The sequence below is a fragment of the Phalacrocorax carbo genome, chromosome Z (assembly GCF_963921805.1).
Source record: "Phalacrocorax carbo chromosome Z, bPhaCar2.1, whole genome shotgun sequence".
NCBI lineage: Eukaryota > Metazoa > Chordata > Aves > Suliformes > Phalacrocoracidae > Phalacrocorax > Phalacrocorax carbo.
The window spans coordinates 2,231,654-2,254,827 of NC_087548.1; the positions used below are offsets into that span (position 1 = coordinate 2,231,654).

At 46.6% G+C, this 23,174-nt stretch overlaps 1 protein-coding gene across 1 annotated transcript in view; it reads right to left on the minus strand.

Annotated features, from left to right (window-relative positions):
* The window catches only part of DCC (DCC netrin 1 receptor), a 607,752-nt gene that overhangs the window by 178,151 nt on the left and 406,427 nt on the right, over positions 1–23,174 (minus strand). The window contains exon 8 of the mRNA XM_064438237.1: positions 10,397–10,553. Coding sequence (XP_064294307.1) covers positions 10,397–10,553 — 157 coding nt within the window. The remainder of the gene's footprint in view (positions 1–10,396; positions 10,554–23,174) is intronic.

The following is a 23,174-nucleotide window of genomic DNA, read 5'->3' on the forward strand; positions in this document are numbered from 1 at the left end:
AGCCGAATTCAAGTAACGGGACCCACTGGGAACGCTGCAAGCGCTACAAAGATGACTTGTGTTTTAGCCCTTCATAATGTATATAGTATATTGGTTCTTTGCCTTTTCTAATATAAGAAAAAAAGGAAAACGGATGGAAAGAAATGGCTGTTCAATAAGGAACACACCTCTGATATCGGAAGCGAGATGCCTATTGCACCGCAAACACGAAACAGCTGATGAAAACAGGGTTCGCATTGCTCTGCGAATCGAGCCCTTGCCAGCGCTCCTGCTATAGCCGTACCTGCAAAACCACCCCCACCCCCCCACCTCGAGTCTTCGCTGCTGTTTCGCACAACACAGAGGCTTTTCTAGGATGGGGCCCACCACTTCAGAGCTCTAAACCGAAATCCCGTCGGTGGAGTTCACGCCACGCTCCCCGCTCGGCAGGGCAGGCACCCAAGGCAGCTCCGAGGCGGCCTTCTCCTGATGCAGAAAGAGGGTGGGATGCCACCCCACGCACGCAAAATCACGGCTCTCAGCTGCGCTGGGAAACCGGTGCACGGGGGCAGCAGGCACTGCTCCTCCCAAGCAGTGACAGTGAGCCTCCCTGGTGTCCGGCACCAAATTTGCTTCAGGAGACACTGCAGCTCACTCTTGCCTGCATCAGCCAGGTTTCTATGTCTACCCATTTTGGCCAGCAGTTTGCTATCGCTGAACCACGGCAAAAAATGCGATCGATGCTCCTCCGTCTGCTGCTCTCAGCGGCAAGTCCTGGGGTGACCGGTCAGGGGTTGGTCTCCAGAGTAAAGGCACAGCCCAGGAACTGGGAGGTGGCAGCCCCTGGTCAGGGACATGCGCAGGACATCATCCTCCCATCAGGGTAAGAGCCATATAATTAGTATAATATAAGCACCCAGTGCTAAAGGGGCATCTGCACCCTGGCACTGGCATCTCTGCCTTGGGTCAAGCAAATCCCTGCCTAGCTGTGCCTTTGTGCAGCTCGGTGAGAAAGGTACAGACCCAGAGTCATTAACGTGGGATTATCCGGGAGAAACACAATCCCTAAACAGTAAAGCGGGGTTTAAATTGGATGAAATCACGGTCATTTCATGGACAATCTGCAAACAGAAGTAGGTAAAATTGCTTTTGTAACTGATTCATTATGGATGGCGTGCGTCGCTCCTCTCCTTTACTAGAAACCCTCTGAAAAGCAACAACAGGAAGGTAGATTTCACGCCGCAGGAAAAAAAAAATAATCATTTCAGATTGAATCAACTAATTGCCAAACTTCGTGTAGCGCTGCTGAGGTTCTCTGGGTTGCGACAGGCACGGCAGCAATTCAGAGAACAGAGATTATTGTTCCTTTGGGGAACGTTTCCTCAAAATGAAATTTCTCAGACCAAAACACAGGCTCTGCCGTTGCTCCAGCCCTCCGGGGACTGACCGAACAAAGCTTGGGTGAACGTTCCCCGGGGATAAACTGTCAGATCGTCCCTTAGCACAGACAACGGGAGTTTAATGCCTCTATTCCAGGAGGCAGGTTTTCTGTTGCACTCGATAACGCGAAAGCAGAGCTGCGGTCAGCTGCTGCTCCCCGATGAGGACGCTGGGCAGGCAGCGCTTTTGCTCTTTCTGGCTGTGCAAGCTGAGCTGTGCTCGACCAGCTCGGCTAATTTTATCCTCTTGCCTCTTACCTCTGGTTTCTACTTGCGCGATGTAGAAGTAGGAACCCAGGTGCATTAAAAATGGCTCCAATGGATTTGTAGCCAACGGACCGACTCTGAAAGCAGCGGTACCGCAGGGCCAGTACCACCTGAAGTGAACAGCCACGATATTCTCATAAACCCTTTAAGATGCAGGAATCCACAGCGGTAAGAAAACAAAATATGCCCAGTGACTTCCTACCTGCAGGACGATGGGACTGCTGGCAACTGTATCTCATTTTTTCTCAGCTGGCATCTTGGTTTTTTTTAATGGCAAAGAAGCAACAAGACTACTTTTCAATTCCAAAATAGCAATAAAGAAGCGGGAGAAGAAAAAGGAGATGATGCGATAAAGGAAAACACCCGTCAGATCTCAGTTTTAATACTTCTCTGTGACAGCGGTACCTGTGGTGATATATATATATGCAAGTCTGGAAAGGTGGAGTGGTTTGTAGCATCCTTTTAGTAAGTCTTTTTCACACTATCTAGTAAGAAAAAAACCCCAAACATACAAATACCGGTGCCCTCGGCACTCATGTTGCTGTTGAGTCGCTGAGCCAAATCAAAAATTGCACTGTAGGCTAAAAGGGCGGAACCAGCACCACTCGTGGCGTTTGGGAGGCAGGTGTGAAGCGCTATGAGGAGGAGTGAAATTCTGACGTGGCCCATGTCGTATCTGATGCTGAGGTTGCAGAGCAATAGGGGAAAAAAAAGCAGCCCCCTGCCGTTGTTCTTCTCAGATCTGCATTCGCTGCATCGCATCCCACCCTCAGCCATTTGGAAACGTCCAAGCAAGTGCTTGGATTAGACTCGAAGGCAATCACCTTAAAATGGAGCCTCAGCATTCAACTTGCATGGGATTTCAGTGGTGATACTGAAGTCCATCTCCCGGGACGCTTCCCTGTGCAATCCAGGAGCCGTATAACCACCCAAGTACATCAGCACATGCAGTGGTGGGCCAGTCCATCCCTAGATAAATCCAAGGCCAGGTAAAACTCTGCTGCTCCCACTGGAAATAGCACCCGGGTTGGCAGTGGCTGGAGGTGCCTGCAGCACGCTCCATCTCGCACTGCTCACACGCCATTTCCAAGGTTAATTAACTCAAGTCCAACCGTGTGCTCTGGGAATTTGATGGTTTCCAGCTTGGGAGCAGCATTGAACATGAGAAGCTCTGGGCTGTTCCCAGCCGATGCCGAAAAATCACAGAGGGAAGTTTCCCCATTCTTGTCTAGCCAGCGTGTTCCCTCCGTGCACCTCAGGAAAGCACTGAGCAAATTAAACCCTTTATACGTTTTACTTCCTATAGCTTGGCTTTTCCAGCTGCCGGACCTAAAGTGTCTTCCAAATGCAACACCAGAAGCCCGTAGGGCAGTGCAGCACCCTGTAACTTTAAAAAAAAGTAAGAAATGGACTGTATAAAAAAAGAATTCTGGAGCTTCCTAAGTAAAGACTGAATAATAATCAAGCAAACACCCCAAGACTGAGACCAAGAGGAATAAAGCAGAAGAAAGGGCTGAGGTTTCCCTCCGGGCAGGTTGAGGTACGAGAACAGCCAGTAGCCCACCCAGCCCCATCTCACAGCCTGGTGGCCAGATAACAGACATTTAGAGGAATAAGTGAACCAGGATAGAAATATCTGGTTATTCTCCTGGCGTAGGACAGAAACATCTGGTTATTCTCCTGGCGTAGAGCTCCTGCTCACAGGTCTCTGGAACGTCAGCACCCAGACTATCACCCCAAATGGGTCCGTCTCCCTCAACCATCAAATCTCTGACTCCACTGGTTTGGTTCCTGTGGCAGTGTAATTATGAGCCGTGAAAAAAATAATTCTCCCTTTTGTTTAAATGGGCCACCTGCCAACGTCATGCTGGGCAGCGCCGTCTTCTACGACCTAGCAGAGAGATAAAACTCCGTAAGAATACAACAACGCTACGCTCGTCTCTGTGAAACTGAGGTCTAAAACGCATCAGATGGATTCTATAAAACACGCGGCTGCCTTTCTTCCTTGAGCTCCAGTGACCTGGCACGCACGCAGGCCGAAGTGAGGCGAGATGAGCGTCACCCATCGTGCGCTCCTGCTTACCAGCGAGGGGTAATGCACTACAGATGCCGCAGCAATGCAGGAAGAACCTACGCACCAAACATCCTTGAATCAGGCACCTTTACTTTTGGGGTTTTCTCTTTCAGACCCATCTTGGCCATAAATTACAGTCTAAAAATAAAGGACCTTGACTAAAGTCGTCTGCTCGCTTGTAAAATGGAGGCTTCGACATGTAATTTCCAGTGACTGAAGATCATGTTACATTACGGTATCAGCGTGTAAAAAAAAAAGATAATTACAGTTCCCATATATCTCTTAGGTGTGTAACAAATGCTTTTATAATGTTTCAAACACCTAATTAGTTACTTCAAGTTAGACAAGTCGTGTTAATGCTCCTTGCTGTGAAATGAATACTATTAATTTTAAAACGGACGGACTTTACTACCTTGAGTCCGTTTTTTTTTTACCTCCCATTATCGTTCTCCCACAAAATAACATAAAGTCCTTGATTATGATAAGCAAACTGCAAAACTAATGTAAATAGATCATCTGGGAATGATATTGTAGAACTTGAGCTGAATTCTGAAGATCGGCTTTAATCAAATATAAGTTTTCGCATTCAATTAAGTGGTCCCTTGATTCATTTCTTCAGCCTGCAACATGCAGGGAGCTAAGCCGGGAGATCTATTAGCTTGTCGTGACTATCTACGCACTTATTAATTTCTTACTGAAAACAAGTTCTAGTGAACGTTCAACTAAAAATAAAACCGGTCCCAATCTTGCAAGAGAGTCCTTCGTCAGAGGGTTTTATGTTCAGCTGTAATACTGCTGATTACCAGGGTCATTTTCTTCTTCTATTTTTTTTTCCCTTCAAAGATCAGAGCATTTAATTTCATTTATTGGGAAAAATGTTTGCTAACAGTCAGTAAAAAAAAAAGGATAGCTACAAATCAGAACCCATTATTTAAGGCAACTTGACATTTCAAAGGTTGCAATCAAAAAAAGGTATTTTAGGGCTTTGTGTCTCATCTAAACGCCAAACAAAAACACATTACTGTGTAAATACTTCTCATTATTTATAAATAAATACAGTGAATTTTTTATTGTAAATTAAATTTTAAATATAGTGATGTAAAGTCTCACCAGGAAGGTAATTAAATATGCCTTGAGATTATATTTGAGGAGCTATTTTTTGGTTTAGAGATAGCTCAGAAGCAAATCAGAAAAATACAAACAACGTCTTTTTCTTTGTGGTGACTAATGCGCTACAGCATAAATATCAAATGCCCGTGTGAATCAATGCTTGCTCATTGAGAAGCAAACCAGCAGAGACGGAGAAGAGGGAATAAGCCATGAGACTGAGAGCGAATCTGAACCACAAAATCCGATCAAAATTTGAACCCGCCTGTGGATTCAAGCAGCGAATCTGGCCTATTTTGCGGACGCTCAGAACAAAAAAACCGCTGCCCTAAATCAGTTTGCAATTAAACGCAGGCAACACCCAGACGCAAATGCTGTTGGTTCGGAGCGGGTTTAAAGATGCAGATGGATCCAACGCTTCCCACCTGGAGACCACCTCTAGCTAAAGAAAAAATGATGAAAATTAAAATTTTAACAGCATGTGGATGTGAGAGATGCCGGAGATGACGCAGCGCCTCTGCCCTTGCAGCACACAGGGACGCCCGTTCTCAAGACCTCACCATCTGGGCAGTGTCCCAGCAGTAAAATGGGCAACAAATTAAAAAGGCAGAGATTTACCCATGACATTGGTAAACTCTGCATTTTTAATCTTTTGAATGACCTTATTACTTGGATATAAAAGAGATTTTTTTTTTTTTTGGTGGATCTTAGAACAATCAAGTGAAACCTAAAATAGCTCCTTTCTCTTCTGGAACAGTTCTCCTGTACGGCAGGATGGATTTTTATGGTCTCTGTGTGTCTGTACATGTGTAAACCTTGAGGAACGATATCACACATTTTATTATACTACTATACTCCACTATATTTTAAGAGAAAATAAGCACAATCAAACTCATACCGAGAGATACGTTCCTACTCTTTACGTACCTACATAACTCTCTACTATTAATTATAATAATGACTTTCTACTAACTATGCATCCTATACACAAAGTCCTCGATTTCTGCTCATATTTTCATCATCAGCCTACTGTATATCAGCCTTTCTCTGGTGGAGAAAACCCTAGGGGTGCTGGCTGACAGCCGGCTGGGCATGAGCCAGCAGTGCCCAGGTGGCCAAGGAGGCCACCAGCCCCCGGGCTTGTGTCAGCACTGGTGTGGCCAGCAGGAGCCGGGCAGGGATGGGGCCCCTGTGCTCGGCCCTGGGGAGGCCCCACCTCGAGTGCTGGGCTCAGGTTTGGGCCCCTCGGGACAAGAAGGGCCTTGAGGGGCTGGAGCGTGTCCAGAGAAGGGCAGCGGGGCTGGGGCAGGGTCTGGAGCACAAGTGTGCTGGGGGGCGGCTGAGGGGGCTGGGGGGGTTTAGCCTGGAGAAGGGGGGGCTGAGGGGAGCCCTTCTCGCTCTCTGCAGCTGCCTGAGAGGGGCTGGAGTGAGGGGGGGGCTGGTCTCTGCTCCCAAGTCACCAGGGACAGGACGAGAGGGAACGGCCTCAGGCTGCGTCAGGGGAGGTTTAGGTTGGAGATGAGGGGAAATGTCTTCCCTGCCAGAGCGGTCAGGCCCTGGCACAGGCTGCCCAGAGAGGTGGGGGAGTCACCGTCCCTGGGGGGGTTCAAAGGACGTGCAGCCGTGGCCCTTGGGGCCATGGTTTAGGAGGCCTGGGGGTGTTGGGTTGGGGGTTGGCCTTGATGATCCCAGAGGTCTTTTCCAACCTTAATGATTCTGTGATTCTTCCAAGATCTCCTCCTTGAAAGGAGGATGTTATGGCAGTTTGATGTATTTAAAAGACGTGTAGACGTGTTGCTTGGGGACATGGTTTAGTGGTGGACTTGGCAGTGCTAGGTTAATGGTTGGACTCAATCACCTTAAAGGTCTTTTCCAAGCTAAACAATTCTATGGTATAGAATACCTCACTTTTAAATGTGACCTTTTATCTCAACCAGAAACTGTGCAGACATATTGGTTGGCTGTTTATTTATTTCCTAATAGATTTAAGGTTTGTTTTATCCTTTTTTGAGAAGCTTGCCTTTTACCTTTAAGTGCTCTTTCCAAACATCCTAATCAGCAAGCAAAACCATTTGATCCCACGCAGGAAGCCTAGCTAAGCGTGAAGATTAAAGAGGATCCCATCAGAAGGGCTCTGGTAATTACACTACAGCAATAAATGCAATCATGTCCAAAAGGGGTTTCTCTGAAAGGGCTGAGCTGAAAAACCTTTATGAGAGAGTTCAAAACACGGGAGACTATTTTTCTGGATGGTCCCTGAAATGGCCGCGTGGGCTCTGCGTTGTGTTGGCCTTGGTGGTGCTGCCAGCTGTCACGCAAATCCTCGTGCTCTCGAACCCGGGAAGATCGCCTTCCTCCAGACTTACAGTAATTTCTCTGACAATTCCTTTGCATCCCTGAGGTTAATGTCAAATCCAATATTTAGTTTTGTAAGCAGAAAAAGAGCTCTTTTGTAAAAATAACGTGCAAACAATAAACAACTCAAAAATTCCATGCTAGCTTTTCCCTTTAAGAAAAACAACCTTAATTTTATCTCACAGTTTGTTTGAAAGATTGCAGGACTACAGGTATATATTCAAAAGTTTTAAACCACAGGTGGGATTTTGAGTCTCTTGCTGGAGGAGGATAGTGGAATTCTTATTTTATCTATTTAATTCTTTAGTTACTTTAACACAGAGCTCAGTCTTCTGCAGGACAGCCTTTAACTAGGCCCGCATCTAGTTGGGAATGGGACTAAGGCGTCCTTCTGGTACCCAGAACTTTGAGCAGCGCCATGGAAATTCTGGAGGAAAATTATTTTCAAGTGTAAGTGAATCCAGGATGAGCTCTTTTCACACCTTAATTAATCTCAGAAACACCACTGTTTAAAGGCCTCATATAAGAATATTAGTATTTTCTCCTCACTGCTAAACTAAAGGGCTGGGTTAGAATATGCCTCAATCAAGCTGTTCGTGGCAACTCTGATGTTTTTAAAAGAGTTAAAATAAATGAGACGTGTTTACAAGAGTGCCTTGTTCCACTGTTACTGGCAGCGATGGCTGCAGACAAACGCTAAGTCCCATATGTGTGAAAATATTTGATTCAGCCACATGAACCCTGATTTGTACCAACACGGGAGCTGCTGAGCATCTTCGCTTCCCACTAAACTCATTCATCACTTTTTTTGCATCGGCTATTTTTCTTGGGCCGATTAATACCTTCCCTGAGTGCCTCACAACCCTCAGTATGTCTCCTTCCTGATGCTCCAGTGAGGCGTTGTTCTCATTTCATACAGAGACTTGATCCGACGCAGGACGGAGATCTGAACTCCGAACCTCTGCCCCATCTGTAGTGCTCTGGCCCCGTCTCTCCCTCTCTGTTCACGGGCAGGCTCGGAGGGGTTTGTGGAAGGCGAGATGCCTGGGCCTGACCTGTGAACCAAACCCAACAAGCCTGGCTCCTGCCCCATGTTTCACCACAAACCCTCCCCACTGCCTACATGCCATTTATCCCACAAGTGACACTCAGCTGCAGAAGGCACTTGCCACCAGCACCAGCCTCAGAAATCACAGAATCAATAGAAACATTAAGGCTGAAAAAGACCTCTCGGGTCATCAAGGCCAACCCCCAACCCAACACCCCCAGCCCTCCTAAACCATGGCCCCAAGGGACATGGCTGCACGTCCTTTGAACCCCCCCAGGGACGGTGACCCCCCCACCTCCCTGGGCAGCCTGTGCCAGGGCCTGACCGCTCTGGCAGGGAAGACATTTCCCTTCAGCTCCAACCTAAACCTCCCCTGACGCAGCTTGAGGCCGTTCCCTCTCGTCCTGTCCCTGGTGACTTGGGAGCAGAGACCAGCCCCCCCCTCACTCCAGCCCCTCTCAGGCAGCTGCAGAGAGCGAGAAGGGCTCCCCTCAGCCCCCTCTTCTCCAGGCTAAACCCCCCCAGCCCCCTCAGCCACCCCCCAGCACACTTGTGCTCCAGACCCTGCCCCAGCCCCGCTGCCCTTCTCTGGACACGCTCCAGCCCCTCCAGGCCCTTCTTGTCCCGAGGGGCCCAAACCTGAGCCCAGCACTCGAGGTGGGGCCTCCCCAGTGCCGAGCACAGGGGCCCCATCCCTGCCCGGCTCCTGCTGGCCACACCAGGGCTGACACAAGCCCGGGGGCTGGTGGCCTCCTTGGCCACCCGGGCACTGCTGGCTCATGCCCAGCCGGCTGTCAGCCAGCACCCCCAGGGCCTTCTCCGCCGGGCACTTCCCAGCCCCTCTGCCCCAAGGCTGTAGCCAACTTGAATTTAAGAGCTTTCTTTTACAGAGGCAGCGTGTGTTTCACACTCTCATCCCAAGCGCTTTGGGTGTTGTGCCCTTTCAAGCCTGCCTAGCCAGATGGGGTGGATATACTATTCTATTTAGGATATCTGCCTCTTGCAGCAGGTACCACTGCTGTAGCTATCGATGTCCACAAGCACTGAAACAAATAAAACCCAATATATGTGGCTATAAGTGAAAGTTGGACATTGTTGGAGATTAAGATGAGAAGGTTGTGAACGTCCAGACAGGGGCAGGACATTTTGCCTGCAAGACTGAGCCCTTGTGGATGATGGACAAGCCCATGCTGAGGCAAAGGGGAGTTGACTGATAACTGTGGGATCTCACCTTCTTCGGTTCTCATGAATCCAATACACATCTGCTCCTTTTCCAATTAAATATAGCTTCCCTTTGAAGTCCCCTCAGAAGCTGAGCTCCCATCCACACACACACACAAGTACCAGCCAACAGCTGACGTACATTGTAAGTGCAGGGAAATACAGGACAGGCTACTTCCGATGAGTTCTTCGTCATGACAGACAGGAAGAGATAAAACCAAGAATTTTCTCAGGCATAAAATCACTTATGAACTTAGGAAAATAAAACAAAAACCAAAGAAGTATGCACTACCTTTTGGAGTGCGAAATGAGCATAAACGATGAGGAATCACACAAACACCGATCAATTTGTAGTGTCACTATCACAGAAGAGCTGTGCAGCTCTAATCCACGTGGCCAGAACAGCCCAGGCTGGTCCATTGTATTTGCAATCATGTAAAAAGCTTCACAACCCTCTCCCTGCCTGTTTTCAAGGTCTTCCACTATTTGCACTGCTCTAAAAGCAGTCCTCCTCTCCAGTCGACTACGGCTCAACAAATTCACCTCTGCCAGAGAGGCAAAGAACACTTGAGCCTGTGTCTTCAGAGGAAGATGAAAGGTAAAATAGGGAGCTAATGATACTTTATGTTAGACAGTCAAATAATCGCTGGAGGAGGTAAGATCCACAGACAGCGCTGTCAACGCAAATGGTCCTTCACACCAAGACAACGAGCGCCGTTACATAAATGTTGATATGATGTCCTTAAAAATACATGGCAACAAAAGGCATCTCTAGCTTCACACTTCTTTTGCCGTCGGGGGAAGAACACAAGATTGAGAACCATTTGCAAGATACTTATAAAGACCTCAGGCACCCTCAGGACTATCCCCCCATCCAGAGGAGACCCGTGGGCTGTTGGTGCCTACCTGTTGACGCCATCCCTGGAGAAGAAGACCGTGTACGTCTGGACGCTGCCTCTGACTTCTGCGGGTGGGCGCCAGCTGAGACGGACAAATCGGCTGGAGACCAAAACAGGGACCACATCTCGGGGAGCAGAGGGGAGGACACTGGAACTTGGGACAGCTGGAGGGGAAGGAGAGGAGTCAGTCAGAGAGGCTGTTGGCACGGGGGTGTCGGGGTGGGCGGGAGGTGCCGTGGTGGCCACGGCTGAGGTGTTACGAAACAGAGGGCCAAGTTGGCACGGAATAAGTGTGAATAAAATGACAGGGGATGAAAGAGAGAAAGAAAAAAAACTAACAGTAAAATCACACCTTAAAATACACCATCCTGAACCATCCTCTAAAGTGAATGGCAACACACAAAACTCAAGCAGGCTACTTCCTTGGGATACTTGGAAATTATTTATTGGACAAGTGATCGGTATGATGCATTCCTTTCTTCACTCCTGCTTCACTGGTTTTGTCTTTTGTTCCCCAAGAAGCAGAAATATTTAACCTCATAAACAAGCAATAACTGACCGCTCAAAGCCTGAAGCTGACAAACCGACTAGTCTGGGAAGAGCAGAAACTAAGTAGGGCACTTCAGCGCATGACTTGCTAGATAACTGCATCAAAGTGGGATAAAATGAAAACACAGCAAAACTTAATATTAAACACCGTTTCATGTGGAAAAGAGTTCAGTCGACGTGCAAAACCCAGAAATGGTTAAACTACAGATTCAAGCGGTAGAATTCATTTTAGAACTGTACCTCTTAAGGGTTTGGCTGTTGTCCACCAAGCCCATGTGAAAGCTGGCCCGCCAACATAAATGCAAAAAAAGAGTATTTTTTACCAGTAATTTAAGTGATCAGCTACGTACTGATTTAGCACACGCATCTCATGAAGCACCCGCAGTCACCTAACCTTCTCCGAGGGCAAACATGATATATATACATATATATATAAAATATATGGTCTGATTTCACAGGCCACACCAGCCCTGAAAAGCAGGTTTTCACCATTGGTATCAAACCAAAAAGCAATTTATTTTTTTCATTATTGCAAATCTCTTTTGGTCAGTGCCTATGCACATACTGTGAACTATATTAGCAGCGTTAATTTACTGTGAGATCATTAACAGCGTTGCGTTATCTAAACAGCTTATGAAGAATAGCTTTATGTAAAAAGCACGACATTCACTGGATAGTAGCTTAGCATTTTCTTATATTATCCCTAAATTATCATTAAAAGCCATTAATATGGCTATTACTAATAACAAATATTATCACCCCTTACTTATTGTGATCAGTCCAAAACTAGAGGGAATTAAGGAATTCCCCAATTGCATTTCCAGAGTAATGATGTGTTGAAAGAAAATAATAAGCCATAGTCTCAGCTCTTTTGGCTGCAAAGTTGTGATCCATTATTTGCACCGAGATTGTGTTTAGCGTCCTTAGTCATGGGCCACTGATCTAAATAATGTGCAAACACAAGACTAAAGTGTAATTCTGTGTACATTTATATTACGACGACACGACTATTTTGCTTCACGGTCAGAGCGAGCAGATTTGAGCTTCTGGTCTATTCTATATGTTGACTCATGTATTATAAGCATAAGTGCATTGTCGTCTTCTAACAAGAGCTGCGGTAGGTAAACATCTCTAGAGAAGTACCAAGGGCATGACTGAATAAAAACACACAGATAAACCTACAAGGCTTTTTCAGTTGAGTTCTGGTACTTGTATCCAACACAGCAATTCAGAAAAAAGCCCTGTTATTAACTATTTGGGCACCTGAGGGTCTGTAGAAACTCTTTTGAGATCCCCCAAACATCCTGGCCTGGGGTTCCTCCACCAAAGAGCCATCCTCCTGGTGGAGCACGGCAGTCTGGCACATCTTTTCCATCAAAACCCATTCAAGATTTCAGAAATTTGTGCTATGATCAGCCCCAAGCCCAGACGTTTCGGTGATTATGCGTACGTGACTACATATATACGGGTGTCTAAGCGCCCCCCCATAGAAAATGAGGACATTTACCTCACTCAGATGGCGGAGCCCAAAGAGTTACTCAATCATACGGTATCTACCTTTAAACATGCTGAATACGTATCTAATTTGGAGGCGAATCCATACCCTTCGTGACCTCACGCCCGTGGATGCAGCGGTGGCTGACCTGCTAGGTGTCCACTTATGAAAACGGTCGCGAAAAACTGAGGTGAAAAGCAGCAAGACTGGGACTGAAGCTCCAGTCCACTAAGCATATGGGGTTTTTTTTCCCCCTGGCTTTCAGTAAACTCCGTAGAGCTATCACTGACAAAAGCAATTTCACTTGTATTGTTGCTAGCAGTGAATAGCAAACATATACAGTACAATAGTACAATATAGAGAGACATATAACCTGAAATTATCTCAGCAAGCAACGTCTGAAATCCTTCAATCTTTCATGTGACTACACAACATCAATCCACCACTGGTTAAACCATCTTCATCAGAGTCTGACAGGCTCTGATTTTAGCCTGATGCGCTTTATATTAACTCCTTGCAAAGTGCATCTTTCTCTGCTCTCGTGGCAGTGTGAATAATCATCTACCTCTGTGCAAAGCGAGGATAAAACCGGACTGTTTGACTCATTTTCCACACATGTAAAGAACTGTACAATCAACAGAGAGGGTCCGAAGGTAGGTCTGATAGGAACTGGTCGGCGTGTTTCCATTTAGGAAGCCAAATGGAGCACCTTGAGTTCAGAACCAAATCCCCCCTTATTTATAATCCAGAATCAGCTGTTGATTTTGTGTTGTTGTTGTTATTATTATTATTCCAGTAGGACCCATCCTTGTGCTCCTAAAGCAGGCGTTCTTCAAAAACATGAAAATATGTTTGACGTGGGTGTTCAGGACCTGCTTGTTTACAGCCTTTATATGTAAAACAGAGACCAGTTACAAACCGACCACAAAGCCAACTATTTCTGGGGTTTAAAAAACAGCTAAAGGCAAAACATCACACGTGACATCCCATTTCACCACTGCTTCCCACACACAGCAGTCATGGGCTCTTTGTAATTAAAAATAATAGGAATATGAGACCTAGTTCAAAGAGATGAGGTTCTTTTAATATTTTTCTCATAGTTTTTCTTGTTTTGAGGTTTTTTGGGGGGTTATTTTTAACACATATGTACATATCTGCAGGCAGGTAAGGAGGAGATCCTATTAGCAGCAGGTGTCTACTCTTTAAATGATGTTTTTAGAGACCAGCAAAAGCTTATATGGGATATACAAGAAGAGATGATGAATGAATGAAAAAATACCAACCTCAAAACCTTGTAACTATATCCCACAAGGGATTTGGTATCAAGAAGATATAACATTATTATTGCGGAGCAGAGGTGGCAATAGATGGCATAGGTTTATTCATGAGCCTCTGATGGTAAAAGACATGGGTACAAATCCTCTAAATCCAAGTTGCAGAATATCTTTCGTTCTCACCTGAATGCTCACAGGGACTCTTTCTCTCTATTTTCTTTTTAAAGATATATATTTATATATATACCCCCAGACCTCAGCAGTTTTTGTACCTCTGTACAATATGTTCTTTAAACATATTTACCAAGCTGACATAAAAGGGAAAGAGTTTAGGGAAGTCTTAAGAAAAGAAGTTGTAAGTTTAAGATGAAAAATAAGTTGAGAAGTGATTGTGCCTACAGAAAACGTTGCTCTTGGATGTCAGCAATACTGATCTAAAAGCTATCCTGCTAACCTACACTGAGGACCAAGGTCTGAGCTGCTAAAGATGAGTTTGACTTTTCCGCTTTTAAAGCAATTAAATTTTGCATGTTTTTAGTTCCTCCTGTTTAATTCGCATAGAACATTTAAGCCTGTTATACACATACCATGTTGCCATATGCCTAAATTAAAAATTATACTCATTTTTTCAGGGGAATAAATTAATACCGAAAGAGATTGGGCTATATATAGGAACTGTCTGTATCTCACACAATGTGGTTAGAGTTCATTACATTATCCATGTAGTACTTTTTGTTTTAAGTTATAACCTTACCGAAGCAAAGACTATTGAAGTAATTGCCACAGTTTTACACTTAGAGTCCGTTAAAATAAACACATCTACTGTAGGCTATCTGTACTTTTAAAATACTGTCAACTAGAGCTTGCGGATAAGATTCGAAACTCGATACTTTGTCAGCAAAAATGCAAAAAACCCATCACATTTAAAAATCTTCAACCTTCTGCTGCAAATCACACTTTCCCTAAACATCCCGCATACCCTGGTGCCAAAACAACATTTCAAGACAACAAATGAAAATTTCCAGCCAAGACACTACCTCAAAATATTTTTCATGCCTTATAACAACTACTTCAATCCTTTGATTTAGGTTTTTTTAATATAGAGATGCATTTTTTTAAATCTATTTCCATTTTAGAAGACTTTTGAAAATTTCACCGGCTGTATTTAAACACAAAAGGAACATCCAGGGTTTAAATGTTTCATTTCAGGAAAAACAAGATGTTTCGTTCAAGTTAATGTATAAACCTTTTGGATTAATTCAAGTCTCTTCCCCGCTCCCTCCAGCAATATTTTCCTTGGGTTTAGCATTTTCAATCAGTTATTCGTGCAGCGTGGATTTCAAGTATGACATAAGAACGTGAATCTGTTCTCATCTCCAAATCTTCAGTGTTAAAAGGAAAAGCAATTTACATGGAATTTTAATTCCAGAAATAACACCAAATACGTGCTTATTGTCTGGTATTGCTCAATACAGCCATAGCCTGGTCAATCCAGTCTTTTGTCACGCTCCTGCATTCAGAGTATTTAGTCTTTTTTTAAAAATATTTTTTGTTTTCCAGAACCTTTTTGACCCATCTTACACCTTCCATAAAGCAAACTGTGAAAGTTATAAGTGAGAAAAAAAAAGCTCGTTGCAGGCACGTCTGTAACTCAAGAGATGCTGCAGATGTAACACCCAGGACCTGAAAAAACAAGGCACTCCTTCAGTAAAATATCCTTAAAGATGATCTTTAATAGATATCAGGTTTAGAGGATTTGTCATTTTTTAGAACATAGGCATTTTGGAAAGAATTATTCCCACTGCATTTTAGAGAATGCCTTAGTACTTTAACGGGGCTATGCCATTTCATGGCAGAACTGTGGGCAGCTCAGCAAGCCGAGGGGACGACAGCGGTTCCTGGGGGAAAACCTCAGAGACGGCTACAGCCCCGTGGCTGTCACCCCCACGGCAATGCTGGACTCAAAAATCGAATTAAAATTTTCATTAATTTTTAAAAAGGGAATTAAAAACAATTCTTATTTTCTTAAAAAAAAAATCAATAGCCATGTACATTAGGGAAAGAAATAGAACAATGCTAAAGAAAACAAACTTGGGGTGTAGAACACGAGCTGCCTAATTTTACCTTGCACTGGCTGTCACACAAATACAGATTTGCAATTATATTAAATCCATAACACATCACTAATTGTTTCTAATTTAACCGACCGCACCGAGGTCAGCAGACAAGAGGAGCGGTATTTTTTTCCCCCAGTGTTACTTTAACAGTGGGAGATTCATTGAGACAAACTCAGAATATCAAAAGCCATCCACAACTTACACATTTCCAGATACACCCACAAACAGGTTGGGACAGTAAAGAAGGTTTGTTTTCCTCCAGGTCAGGGGAAGAAGCCAAGGACGGAGGGTTTGTGCCACTAAAGAACCTGGTTTTGGTATGAGGCATATCCCTTGGCGCAGGGATTCTGGGGCCTGAAGCTCATCTGCCTGGAGGCACCACCGATGCTAAGCCATCAGGTACATGCCTTGAGAGGGGAATGCAAAGAAAAATTCTGCGTTTCACACAAGCAGTTAAACATTTCTTCTGAAATTTCATGATGAAATGATGGATTTCATCACCCATCCTCTCTGCTTCTAAAACCCAGTGCTAACCTGCAGAGGGAAGATATTGCCTAGAAAAGCCCTGGGACGTGGATACAGGAGCTCGCACCAGCCCACATTAGGTGATTAAATGGGTAAGAATTAGTGAAACAGAGAAACAGAACCAAAAGAATTGCAGCATTTTGGTCCAATCATTAACTACTTAATCATAGAATCATTAAAGTTGGAAAAGACCTCTCGGGTCATCAAGGCCAACCCCCAACCCAACACCCCCAGGCCTCCTAAACCATGGCCCCAAGGGCCACGGCTGCACGTCCTTTGAACCCCCCCAGGGACGGTGACTCCCCCACCTCTCTGGGCAGCCTGTGCCAGGGCCTGACCGCTCTGGCGGGGAAGACATTTCCCCTCATCTCCAACCTAAACCTCCCCTGGCGCAGCCTGAGGCCGTTTCCTTTCATCCTATCGATTGTTAATTGGAAGAAGAGACCAACGCCCCCCTCACTACAGCCTCCTTGTAGACAACCAAACCTAAATTTTGGTCTTGTTTCCAACAGCTAGGAAGAAAGCAGATGTTCTATTAGATGACCTTTACGTAGATATGGAATAGGTGTAATTTACTGTCTCAAATAAGTATCAGATCAGACAAGTTACTGCTAACTCATTACTTATGGTCAAACAAAAATGCTCGTTCCCACACAAGGACCCCCTGTTAACTTTCCCGGGCACCATTTACAAAATTTGGCCTTTCCAGTTTTTACCCGGCCGATTCATCGTTTAAGACCGTTTCGAAGCGTCACATTCAAACAGCATTTCTTCAGGCGCTGTGTGCTCACATCCATCCTCCAAACGCCAGCAGAGATCACGCCGGCACAGCGCGTATGCCAGCGCGCACATCTACGTTTGATGCGTTCACACGCATCAGGTTTCACCAACGACACGGAGCACATGCCAGGGTGTCGGGGTACATCAGCATATGCTTAGAGATTTTCAGCCCATATGCAGCGATACTAATTCACCAAATAAAAGATCTGTCCTCGTTGCCATACGTACTTCCTCCCTTCTGGCTTCTTGCACAGTAATTCATTATTACTCAGTGCCATAATGATGTTCTTAGAAACAAGTCATGCAGTACTAATTTTTATTATGCCTCTTTTATGACATTACAAACCGTGCTATAAATCATTGAAGTTCACGTATGTCAACAATGCCTGATGCTACCGTACGAGGAATTCACACCCGACTCAGCACCTTGCAAGATTAGGCCGAGAGTGCTTTGGAAACAGGACGTACGTATCTGAAACACAAAATCTAAGAGAGACTGAGGAGATTTTGGTACTTTCACCCTATGTGATAACAACCACATCAGAAGCTATATACACACTAGTGCTTCTCTTTTCTCAAATACAGGCAAGAGAGATGCACTGCGTCCAGCGCTGGAGCCCTCACGCAAGAAGGACACGGAGCTGTTGGAGCGGGGCCAGAGGAGGGATCAAAAATGCTCCGAGGGCTGGAGCCCCTCTGCTGCGAGGCCGGGCTGGGAGAGCTGGGGTTGTTCAGCCTGGGGAAGCGAAGCTGCGGGGAGACCTCATGGCAGCCTCCCAGTGCTTAAAGGGGGGCTGTAGGAGGGATGGGGGTGACCTCTTTAGCAAGGCCTGCTGTGACAGGACAAGGGGTGATGGTTTTAAACTAAAGGAGGAGAGATTTAGACTGGATAGAAGGAAGAAATTTTTTTACAATGAGGGTGGTGAAGTGCTGGAATGGTTTGCCCAGAGAGGTGGTCGATGCCCCATCCCTGGACACACTCAAGGCCAGGTTGGACGGGGCTCTGAGCGACCTGATCGAGTTAAAGATGTCCCTGCTCATGGCAGGGGGTTGGAATAGATGATCTCTGAAGGTCCCTTCCAACCCAAACATTTCTACAATTCTGTGATTCTGTGATTCTGTGTAAGGATAACAGCTTAATAGCCGAGTTGTGACAGAGGAAGGAAGGAGACTAGTTATCTGCTAGAAGGTGTGATCTCAAACTAGCAACAGGGACACCTCCACAAAAGGCAGGCCAGTCTATCTCTTCTCGATATGAAGGTGCTGCTCATGCTCACGGAGGAGCATGCAGGATCTGTCCCCAGGATGGAGCATGAGACTCTGCAGCTGCAACCGCAGTTAGTGAAGGAGAAATGCCCAGAGGGCCATGCCACAAAACCCAGCACCAGACCTCACCCCCATGAAACTCAGGACATCTGACCTGCCCTCTAGCCTACACCTGCAAACCAGCTGTGCTATTCTTGGTTCTCTGCTCATCACTGCAACATCTGACCACCTTTCAGTAGCAGGTGGAAAAAACAAGACAAACATACATCAGAACATTTACTCTTTCATCATCCAGCCCCGTTTTGTGCATGGAGAGGCGCTGGAGGGAAGACAGGGAGAAGATGACCATGTTACAACTTTATTTCTCCCAGAAAAGAGCCAACGGCTTTCATTTTTCCTTCCTCTTCCACAGGGGAGAGTCTCTCAAGGGGTGGCAAAGCATACAGAGGACAAGAGAAGGATAAATGGCTGGGAAATGGGATGCCCACTGCAAGGTCTGAAAGCTGAGGTGTGCTGGGGTGGGGAGAAAGAAGAGAGGCCAGGAGGAAAGTCCAGGGAAGAGCGCATGTCAGAGAGGCAAAAAGGTAAGGTCAGGCACAGGGCTGCAATAACTACCAAAAGAATAGCAGAGGATAAAACAGAATTTGTCTGGACCCCTGTAAAACTCAAAAGATGTGCTGCATGTGTTTACTTTGGAATTCACCAGTGCAATATATAACTACAAAACCCCATAATTCCAATTAATCCAGGGCGGTTTTGTCCAATGGTTATAGAATGGTTATAGAATCATAGAATAGAATCATTAAGGTTGGAAAAGACCTCTAGGCTCATCAAGGCCAACCCCCAACCCAACACCCCCAGGCCTCCTAAACCATGGCCCCAAGGGCCACGGCTGCACGTCCTTTGAACCCCCCCAGGGACGGTGACTCCCCCACCTCTCTGGGCAGCCTGTGCCAGGGCCTGACCGCTCTGGCAGGGAAGACATTTCCCCTCATCTCCAACCTAAACCTCCCCTGACGCAGCCTGAGGCCGTTCCCTCTCGTCCAGTCCCTGGTGACTTGGGAGCAGAGACCAACCCCCCACTCACTCCAGCCCCTCTCAGGCAGTTGTAGAGACTATACTGAAAGCTATTTTCAGGGAGGTGTAACGCAGACACTTATCTGCTGTTAAATGTGCAAAACAATACCTTGTACAGCTGTGGCCCCTTGGGGGAGTTAAGAATAATTATTTGTAGGAGGATGTAGGCAGGAAAGGCAAGGCAAAGGGCTTTGTGCAGGGGCCAAAAGGAGGAGAGCATCTACGGGGATGTCAGTGTCTGTGTTATTGCAGTAAAGCCACTTGGTCATAGTTAGAAAAAAGCAATTTTATTTTTCTCACAATATTAAGTATTGCCACCTAAGAGCTACTCTATGCAGAAAAGCCAGGCTGGGTCAAGGCAATGAAGACAAAGTCCCGCTGACCAAGGTCTAGGGGTGCTGGGTGTGAAGAGCTGCCTGGCACCGCTATTCTGGCCAAATTGCAGGTCTCCACCAGAAAAGACGACATTTTAGTAGTTTTGCTTCTCTTTGGAGAGCTGGTGTTCCCCAGGCTGGCAGCTGCACCCTCCATGGACATACGCTACACCCACACACCCATCGCTGCTGCGCCGGCACGGCAACAGCACCCTTAGCACAGGCATAGTCATTACCCACTATTTTATTTTGAAAAGTCACCTACAAATGATACAAACTACTTTCACATCATTTCTTTAGGTGCAGAAAATCAGAGATACTTCTGTTTTCATACCTGAGCTTGTTTTGGACACAGCTTGGCCAGCAGTTCTCCGAGGGGTTACTCGGACAGGCTGGTACGTGCACGCACGTCTCTTTTCCCGTGCGTGTGAAAGGCAGGCACGCCCGTACGCACATCTGTCTGCATATTATATTCCATTTATTTCCTTTTACTGCTGAGAAAATTGCTGTTTGCATTTGCAAGAAAGAAAATCAATGGCAAATATGGCCTTGATGGCTGCTTACGTTCATGCAGTGAAGAGATCTTATTAATTAAGTGACACCACACTGTTAAAAAAACCCAAAAAATAAAAATAAAACCCAGGGGCAAACCCACTGATCAGCTCTCAGAGAAGCACTGTTGCTCTCCCCCTTGGAGTGGTGAAGGCAGGGCTGGCGTCACCGTGCAGGTGACATCTGTCATCATCAATTAGCCACCAATAAAAATGGGAGCGGGGTGGGGGGTGAGGGGCAACGGGCTGTTGATTGCAAGAAATTCAATCACCCGCAAACGCTCCCCGAGGAAATGCTGGTCAGTTAATCTAGTCAGCCGTCTCCGACCTACGGAACAATAGCTGCCGCCCCCAGAAAAAACACAAATAAACTAAAGATTTCTAAAGCAGCCAAGGGACTTGGAAGGCTTTTAATGGTCAAATACCAACAGTGTTCAGCAGCAATCATCGTCGTCATCGTCTGCGGTGTTCAAAATGCAGCAGGAGAGCATGAGTACGTTCATTATTATTGCAAGCGAAACTCAGCGGCGCAGCAGCTGTTCTTGGGAGCGACAGGGAGAGTGGCTGGAAGGTCAACCATTTCGCACTGTTCACGATCAGCTTGTCTTCCTCCCTGTGACCACCAGCTCTCCTGAACAGCATGCTCTGCGTGGCTTAGCTTTTTTTGTTAGCAGAAGTTAAACTTGCTTTAAAACTGAGCCTAAAGGGTTTCAAAGTATTTGTGAATAATAGCTCTTGCTGGCGGGTAACAAAAATAATAGAGGGGAACATTTTGGAAGCATAATGAACTGAGATGTTCTCTTGCAGAGAAATAACCATTTCTTTTAAGAAACATTATGGTACGTCTCAGCTTGCTCTCAAGGAAACTTTCCGCCTTTTGATTTTGAAATATCTTTTCACTTTTAATACTGGGATTATATTTGAAACAAAACTGCACCCCTTGTCTTTGTCCCTTACAGCACCCCAAAACACTGCAAGCTTGGAGCACCTACCCAGAGGACCATGACATGCTGTCACGTTTGAGAGCTGGGGACTCTGATCTCAGGTGGACTTTTCAGGGAGGCAGGCTATGCACTTAAAACATTTGCTCACACTTAGAGATGTCAGTCAAGACCCATCTCAACCTCTCTTTTACCTCAAGTTATATTCACAGCAGCATGTAGCCATACAAGTCCGACATTTAGCACCAATGAGTCCTTCAAAGGTCTTCAGTCAGCTGCTATTTAAATGTGTAAGAAAGTAAAATCTCTGAATTACGCTGAACACATACTCATTGCAGCTACTCAGCTCCCATAAGGTTTGGCTGATGAGCATACCCAAGCCTCCAAGTCTTGACACATCAACTCATGTGAAGCTTCAGCTCACGCACACATTGGCAGCTCTTCCAGGGATGGAGCCTCCTCCTCAAACCTGGCCCAAGCTGACAGCAGTATTGAAAAATTTGCTGCTGCCTAATATTTCGGCTAAAACCTTTCCTTTCAGAGAGAGTGGGACAAAGCAGGTCCTTCTGCCCATGTTAATAAGGTATTTTACAGCTGATATAAAAATAATCATAGAATGATTAAGGTTGGAAAAGACCTCTGGGATCATCAAGGCCAACCCCCATCCCAACACCCCCAGGCCTCCTAAACCATGGCCCCAAGGGCCACGGCTGCACGTCCTTTGAACCCCCCCAGGGACGGTGACTCCCCCACCTCTCTGGGCAGCCTGTGCCAGGGCCTGACCCCTCTGGCAGGGAAGACATTTCCCCTCATCTCCAACCTAAACCTCCCCTGGCGCAGCTTGAGGCCGTTCCCTCTCGTCCTGTCCCTGGTGACTTGGGAGCAGAGACCAGCCCCCCCCTCACTCCAGCCCCTCTCAGGCAGCTGCAGAGAGCGAGAAGGGCTCCCCTCAGCCCCCTCTGCTCCAGGCTAAACCCCCCCAGCCCCCTCAGCCGCCCCCCAGCACACTTGTGCTCCAGACCCTGCCCCAGCCCCGCTGCCCTTCTCTGGACACGCTCCAGCCCCTCCAGGCCCTTCTTGTCCCGAGGGGCCCAAACCTGAGCCCAGCACTCGAGGTGGGGCCTCCCCAGGGCCGAGCACAGGGGCCCCATCCCTGCCCGGCTCCTGCTGGCCACACCAGTGCTGACACAAGCCCGGGGGCTGGTGGCCTCCTTGGCCACCCGGGCACTGCTGGCTCATGCCCAGCCGGCTGTCAGCCAGCACCCCCAGGGCCTTCTCCGCCGGGCACTTCCCAGCCCCTCTGCCCCAGGCCTGGGGCGCTGCCTGGGGTTGGTGTGACCCAAGGGCAGGACCTGGCACTTGGCCTTGTTGAACCTCACACAACTGGCCTCAGCCCATCGATCCAGCCTGTCCGGGCCCCTCTGCAGAGCCTTCCTGCCCTTGAGAGGATCAACTGCAAATTCACTGAGGGCACCCTCGATGCCCTCATCCAGTTCATTGGTAAAGATATTACACAAGACCGGCCCCCACACTGAGCCCTCGGGAACCCTGCCTGTGACCGGCCACCAGCTGGGTTTAGCTCCATTCCCCACAACTCTCTGGGCTCGCCCAGCCAGCCAGGTTTTAACCCAGCAAAGAGTCCACCCGTCCAAGCCATGAGCCGCCAGCTTCTCTTGGAGGATGCTGTGGGTAATTGTGTCAAAGGCTTTGCTGAAGTCCAGGTAGATAATATCCACAGTAATAATAATAATACCAAATCTTTAGAATCCCAAGGAAAGCAACAAAACGCTTTGGCACCACTTTTTTCTTAACAACATTTCCCCTAATGTGGCTAAA